The following is an 8,087-nucleotide window of genomic DNA, read 5'->3' as shown; positions in this document are numbered from 1 at the left end:
GAATACACCAATTCTAACAAACAACCTCTTGGTAAATTCTCGGTGATGAGACACGTATCCATGTCGACGATCCCAAGAAGACGATTCGTCGACGAACGTTCCGTGTTCGTGAATGAGTCTTTTTTGTGAAAATTTCCCTTTCTTTCTTTCTTTCCTTTTCTTATTATTTAATTACTATAAATTTTACCGGGTCTCTACACTATCAATTAAAGAATTAATACATTCAAATAAGCATTTGTCTAGAATATGATTTTCAGATAGAATCTATAAGATTTACAACAATATATTTAAAAATTAAATTCAGTGATTCAACTTGTGCTTCAATGATTGATAATGGTTATTGCAAAAGTAACTTTGATAGTTGTGTGTATTTCAAAAAGCTCTCTGATGATTTGTTCATATATTTATTATTATATGTTAATTAGATGTTAATTGTTGCTAATAACATATAAGAAATTTCTAAGTTGAAATTTCAACTCAACTATGAGTTTGAGATGAAAGACTTAGGAGCAGTTTGGAAAATTTTGGGCATGGAAATTTATTGCGAGTGTCAAGTTGGGAAACTTTGTTTTTCTTAGAAAAATTATATTGAGAAAGTGCTTGAGCGGTATGGGATGGAAACTTCCAAGCTGGTTTGTACACCACTTACTACGCATTTTCACTTATTTGCGGAGTTGTTTCCACAAACCAATGAGGAGAAGGAATATATGTCACATGTTCCTTATGCTAGTGCTGTTAGTAGTCTTATATATGTCATGGTATGTACTCTTCTTGACATTTCACATGCAGTTAGTGTTGTTTGTAGGTATATGGAGAATCTAGGAAAAGAACATTGGTAGACTCTAAAATGGATACTACGATATTTACGAGGTACTTCAGATGTTGGTCTGGTTTTTGAATGTAGAAGTGTTGCTGCTTCTAAAAGTGTCATTGGATTTATGGACTCTGACTATGTAGGCAATTTGGACAAGAGGAGATCCCTCACTAGTTATATTTTCACTCTATTAGGATGTGTTGCCAGTTAGTTGAAAAGTAACTTTACAACCAACCGTTGTTCTCTCCACTACTAAGGTAGAATTTATGGCATTAACTGAAGCTGTTACGGAAGCCTTTTTGCTTAAAGGTTTGGTTTCTGATTTAGGCTTACAACAAATTTAATTGTTGTTTACTGTGATAGTTAGAGTGCAATATGTTTGACAAAAAATCAAATGTATCACGAGTGGACTAAACATATTGATATCAGGTATCATTTTATTCGAGATATTATATCTAATGATTTTATTAGTATTGGAAAAATTGCTACAGCTGATAATCCAACATATATGATGACAAAGTCTGTTTCGATGAGCAAGTTCAATCACTACTCAAACTTGGTCGGTGTCTGCAAGACGTAATTCCTTACTGGAATTTCGGAGAAGGTGGATCAGTAGTTTTGTTTTTCCGTTACAAGGGAGTTGTGATTTGCAGTTTTTCCCCCATATCTACTGGAGGGGGAGAAGTGTTGGTTCAGCTGCAATTGTTAACGCTTGTTCCTCCAACCGCAATTGTTGATATCCATGCAGCAGCCAACTGCATGATTTTCCTCCAGCCGCAATTTTTGAAATCTCTAGCCACCATTGTTGAAGAGCAGCTGCCCACTGGGTTTATTTTTTGTGCCATTCGATTGCCTATTTAAGAACGTGATGCTCAACTGTGATCGATATCATCTCAAAAACTAGGAAATATTTGAAAGATTTGTATACCCAATTTTGTATACTATCCTGTGAGGATTATTGGATGTATTTGAGTTTTGGGTTCGAGAGCATGAGTTGCCATTATTTTGTACTCTATTATTTTTAGTGGATACTTCTGATCCGTTTACACCCGTGGAGTAGGCACATTGCCAAATCACGTAAATCTTATGTGTCTTTTGCATGCTATTTTATTTATTTAATTTTATTATAAAATTCTCGTGATCATATTCAACTTCAAATTCTGATCCTAGCAGAAATATTATTTATTTTTGGGCTAAATTCCGTAACAATTATTATTATTATTATTATTATTATTATTATTATTATTATTATTATTATTCAATTGCAGGTGAGGAATGTGTATCAGTCAGAGGCATTTAGAGTACTAATTTATGAAATAAAATAAATTATTTTCATTCCAAACAAGTTACTAATTATTATTTTAGCTTTTTACTATGAAAAAAAAAATTCATTTCATGCATAATAATAAAGGGTGTATTTAATAAATCATGTAAATGTGTGTTAATAAAATAATACAGAGCTACATTGTTTTGGCTACTAAGGAGAAGCTTTTAGCTTAGGCCATAGAAAAATCTTGCCTAAAGTTTGCAAATAAGAGATTGCAAATAAGAGACACACGAGACATCCAGTCGGGAGTTTGAAGAAGAGACGTGGCATATTCATACTACGAAAGCCTAAATTATAGCTCTTGCAGTATGCTTCAAATCAGAAAAGCATCAAAGTCATAAGCTGTTTAACTTGCTTACTGTATTTTTAGCCCCACTTTTAGTATTTCTTTTATGCACATCATGTGCTTTCAAATATTACAGGTTTAGCTTTCCGTCAATCATATGTGAAGCTTTGTGCAGTTGAAAATAAAAAGTATCCATCTCTCCAACATTTTCTATTTTTTCTTTTCTTATAGATTTGGGTGAGGGTTTTTGAATCTTTTGTTGGTTTTGTTCCCTCAAGAACCACACACCATGGGCATTAATTAGAAAATTACAATCAATTAAGATCATTGATCGGCCGAATTTACATACTCTTTATGTGTGAATTCATATAATTTGAATATTATATATGGGTGGCTTCTATATACTTTCTTTTTCTACAAACATAATATTTTAAAAAATTCTCTGGTTCTATATATGTTTGAAATGAAAGTCAGACTTTTTATTTGGATATGTATGAATTTGAATCAAACATAATACAAAATTGTGTTGAGTTTGTTCAAAGTACATATAAATTCAAATTCAAGCTACGAATTAATTTATACTCTCAAACATTACCTTAATTAATCACCTATAATTTAATAATATGTGTTTGTTTCTCTTTAGTTTTCTTTTTTGGAAAGGTAATTAAGAAGAATTTCATTCAATAAAAGCCTACCCACAAGCAAGGAGCTTGATGAGGAAGCAAATGCAGTGCGTATAAATCTTACTCATCAATTGTTGAACAAAATAACAATAAATCTTCCCAGTCTATAGTATAGAAACTAGAAATTGATCGGCTCCATTGGATGCTTTATTCAATGCTTAATTTTCGACAAGCTTCTCTATTAGCATGAGCTTGTTATCACAAGTTTTTTTTTTTTTTTTTTAATTTTTTTAAGAGACATTCCAATGGTCAAAGTTTGAAACATTTTTAATGGAGTTTTGGGGATCGAATTTTGAAAGAGGTAAGAAAGCAGATATTGAATGGGAGATGAGTCACTTTCCTTATGTAGCCTAAATCCAATATAGCTTCCAATTGACCGAAGAAAAAAAATAAAAACAAACAAACAAGTATTTCCTCATTTCTAAAAAAATTTACAAATTTTCTTCTTCCACCATAATTCCTCAAATTTCTCCTCTTCATCTTACCCAAACCCTTTTCCTTGTACATAGTTTTTCTCTGTCCAATCATATGTCTTTTTGATTCTTGATATAATTTTCCTTCATCTTTTGAAAAAACCAAAAAAAGTTGGGGTAAAGCGACAATACTTTTTTGAAAATTGAAACATTTTGTTCATTAGAAAAAAGCCCATGAATAATGTAATGTGACATTGCATAATTTGATAGTATTCATCGAATAAGAAAAAATTAAGTAAAGCGACCGAATGAAGTGATGCCACATTAGTATAGGGATCTCTATTCTTATTGCATTCACATCTTGTTTCCATTTGGAATGGAATGCGTATCTCTTCAGCCTTCTTACAAGAGAAAAAACTTTGGAACCCAACCCATTCAATATTTATTTATTTATCAATTTTTTTTTTTTTGTGAATTTCCTTTCAATGATTTTTTTTCTCCCATCTTTTCATGTTAAAAAAGAAATCTATTAGTAATGTACAAAAGAAAAAAAATACAATGTCTTGTATAATTAATAAACATGAATATTCTAATAATCAAATTATTAAAAATTAATTAAATGTTTTACGAAGAATTATACATTAATTACAAGCAATGGACCAAAACTAGTTCCTAAAAATGTTTAGAAATAATAAACAGGAAAACAAAAGATTATTTTCTGTTGTACTGTGAGTTCATCACAAGCGAATGAAATTCAGTACTTGGCCATTTGAATCTTAGTTAGATGATGCCTTTTTCTCTTAGCAAATAATTGGTCTCTCAAATCTTCTCCAAATCCAAGGGTAACACCAGAAAACTAAGGAACTCCATTCTAGCAGTCATTACTTGAAAAGTTCGAAAGGAGAGGAATCAAAGAATCTTTCTAGAGAAAGACCTATCAACATAATGTATTGGTGGGAAGGCCCTTGGTAACCTCTTCTTATGTAGTAGACTTGTCATGTTATTACCTCCATGTCTTGGTCAGATTTTATTTTGTTCATGCCTATCATTGGATTTTAATTTAGCTTTGTACTTTTTGTCAAGGCTCGAGTTCATTAGAATGAAATGTCTTTTATCTCTTAAAAATATTGCATTATCAAATAATTTGCTAAAGACCTATAATTTACATAATGCATAATAGATATAAGTGTAATATTTGGATGATAATTAATATAGTACTATTATGTAAGGTTCAAGAGATGAAAAACTAACTCAAACTTTCAATATGCAATTCTGAGTATAATTAAAGATATGGAATTTTATGGTTTGGACAAATTAAAATGTAATCATTTATGTATTTAAGTTTGTAAAAAAAATAATAATAAAGAGTAAAAAAAATGTTATAAAATAATTTCAAATAATCAACTAAAAACAACTTGATGGATTTTTTTTTTTTTAAATAACAACCAGATGTACCACCAATAAAAAAAAAACACTGAACTCAGGATATGTAGTATAACCCTATAATTCTTTGCTGAATTTTATTAAGCCAACAAGATAAAACCCAAGACAGCTGAGACAAAAACCCTAGAACCTGCAGACACACCTGGTGCATGCTTATCAAACCTACTTTTTTTTTTTTTTTTTATAACCATGCTTATTAAACATACTTGCATGGCTTCAGGTAAATGCATGGATCTCCATTAATATATGGACTGGTCTCTTTGAAGAGCAGCATAGGTTCGCTTTGGGAGTCCTCCGGCAATTTCCATCGGAGGAATATAGCTCATAACACCTTCTGGCGGCGAAGAAATATTACAGGGGACAATGCTAAACGTGCTCTCGTACGGGCATGACTTGCGGTTGCCGGCGAAATTGGCGCAATCTGATTGCAGTCTCTGCCCTGGAAGATCCGAAATACAGTTTCCTGTCACGTTCATCTTCTTCGCTTTGATCAGCGCACGACAAATCGATCCCACCTTCGTGAAGAAATTCCCCGACAAGTCCAACATAGTAACGCTCCTCAGCATGCACAGTGTCTCCGGCACCTCCCCGTAGAACTCATTGTTCGCCAGCACCAGCTGAATCATATTCGCCAAGCACCCGAACGATTGCGGTATCGGACCCGTCATCCGGTTCGACCCGACATCGAACGCAGTCAGATTGCTCAAAAACCCCACCTCGTATGGCAGGCACCCTTCCAGCTGGTTCTCGAGGAAAAGCACTTCCTCTAGGTTCGGAGCCTGCCCGATGCTTTCGGGTATTGCGCCAGTGATGTTGTTTCTGGCCAGGTTGAGGTACACCGCCGACGTGTTGCCGAGGTTGTCGGAGATGCTGCCGGAGAAGAAGTTGTTATTGAGGATGAGGACTTCGATGCCCATGTCGAATAGTTCGTCCGGGATGGACCCACTGTAATAGTTGAAACGGAGGTCCAAGTACGTCAGGTTGCGGCAGTCGAGGAGGGCACTCGGGAACTCGCCTCTGAAGTTGTTGTCGCTCAGGTCCAGCTCGAAAAGGTTAGGTAGTTGGGAGATTCGGGAAGAAATTTCGCCGGAGAAGTTGTTGGACCCGACGCGGATGTTGGAAACGAGTGTAATGTTTTGAATATAACTGTCGAAGATTAGGGTACCGCCGAAATTGGCATTGTTGAAGTCGACGCCGGCGAGTCCGACTCCGTCTTCGCCGGGAATCATGTCGCAGTAGTAGCCCTTGAAGGCGCAGTAATCTAGACCTACCCAGGTTTTGGTGAAGTTTAAAGGGTCGTAGGTTATGTTGTTACTGAGTTTTGTGGTGGCGTCCAGAATCTTTTCGCAGTCGGTGGGGGTTTCAGAAGGCGACAGCGGGGAAAGTGCTGGCGCGGGCATGTTATTAGCTCCGTGAACGTAGCATGGAGAGTGGAGGAGGGAGATGGTGATCAGAAATAGGAATGCCGTGGACATGCTGGGTGAGCTCCTGGGAATGGATATGGTATATGATAACCTGTGCTCTTATGCAGTTTATGCCTCTATGTTGTCTTTTTGTTGGTGATATGATTTTATTAATATAATGGCAGTTGAGTTGGACTAGCGGAGTTTGCGTGGAATTTTTAAACAAATTAAAGTTAATCTCTGTACTGTTGTGCATAGAAAACTTGTCTCTTTTTTTTCAAAATTCTGCTTCCACTTTTAAAGAACATAAATGGATGTGGTGGTACTTTTAAGGCAAATTTGGTAGCCAAGCTCTAAAAATATCTCTTTCTAGGCCTGCAAGTTACTCGTACAAGCTAACATGCAACTTTCACTTGTGTTATGTGCTACATTCCCGACCATTACACTGATATCAAGCATGGAAACTTTGAATGGGAGTAAACCTGTCATTCGTTGCAAGAACACCCATAGGTGCAGCCGAAGAAGCTGATCGTGAGCCTCCGCGAGAGTTGCCTAATTGTTGGGAGAAATTCTTATGGACCTATCACTTGGAAGTCCAACATACATTCCTCTTGAAGCAAAAATTTATTCTTTTAGGAATTTAAACATGGCAGATTTTTAGTAAAAAGGTTACAACCCACAGTCCACAGCCCAAATTTGCTTTGGCAAGAATAATGTACAATGTCATTCCCAATCCTTGTGGAACTTTCAAATTTGAGGTTTCAAATCTAAATATTGAGAGGAGTGAGAAGAGCTGCCGTTGATAGCTTAAATCCAATGTGGATCTGTGGAAAAAGACAAAAAACATGAAAAAAAGAAAATTATATGTGCAGTCTACTTCAAATTTGCCTCCGGATATATCTTCATCCTCAACTCATTAGAGAATTTTTTTTTTTTTTTCCCTATAGAGATCTATATTAATCTTCCAAGGAATATGTAAAATGATAAGCATAAATTTAAAAGAAAAACATTTAAAACTCATGTCAATATACAACGAAAATAAATTAACTTTCTTCTAGTTTAATATAAAAAAAGTAAGTATCCTCCGTCATAGAAAAAAAACATAAAATAAAGAACAAAAAAACATTAAGTGATTTGGGATGTTTTAATAAACATATATACACATATTTTTATTTATTTATAATTTTTATGTTTATATTCCAGGCAAATTATAGGTCAATTGTTGTGGTGTTCGAGATAAGAAAATATAAATTTCACATATTGTCTCAAATTTACATCCGAGAACAAACTATCTCCTGCACAAATTACGTTTAGAGATCTAGTAAACATTTTTCCTTTGATTAGGAGCAAACTGAGGCGAAACATCTGCCAACAAAGATCTCTCACAACCTATAAAAAGACATAGCAGCACATGGAGGCATGTCTATGGTTCTGCTTTTTCATTAGATCGCTGCCTTAATTAGGCATTGGAGAGGGCAAAACCTCAAATCAACCTTCTACGTCTAAATATGAGTAGTGACAATTATTTTAATCACCCCAAAACTATATATGGAATAATTTTAAAAATAAATAAATAAATAAAAATTAATTAATTAATTTATAATTATTATTAATTAAATATTATAATAAAATATAATAATATATTAATATAATATAATATAATAATATTATATATATATATATATATATCCTAAAGGATCGGAGAAATCAAATTGGAA

General features: G+C 34.1%; 1 protein-coding gene across 1 annotated transcript; it reads right to left on the bottom strand.

Annotated features, from left to right (window-relative positions):
* Positions 1-5,205: 5,205 nt before the first annotated feature.
* LOC131162775 (uncharacterized protein At4g06744-like) lies at positions 5,206-6,441 on the bottom strand. The gene has a single exon (XM_058119375.1). It carries the CDS (start codon positions 6,439-6,441, stop codon positions 5,206-5,208), a length of 1,236 nt encoding a protein of 411 aa, XP_057975358.1.
* Between the last annotated feature and the right edge of the window lie 1,646 nt (positions 6,442-8,087).

The sequence above is a fragment of the Malania oleifera genome, chromosome 8 (genome assembly GCF_029873635.1).
Source record: "Malania oleifera isolate guangnan ecotype guangnan chromosome 8, ASM2987363v1, whole genome shotgun sequence".
Lineage (NCBI taxonomy): Eukaryota > Viridiplantae > Streptophyta > Magnoliopsida > Santalales > Ximeniaceae > Malania > Malania oleifera.
The sequence above is the reverse complement of the archived record's forward strand: the minus strand, read 5'-3'. Positions and strand labels throughout refer to the sequence as shown.

Excerpts from the sequence above, each read along its gene's own strand:
- LOC131162775 (XM_058119375.1), bottom strand. The coding sequence starts at position 6,441 with ATGTCCACGGCATTCCTATTTCTGATCACCATCTCCCTCCTCCACTCT.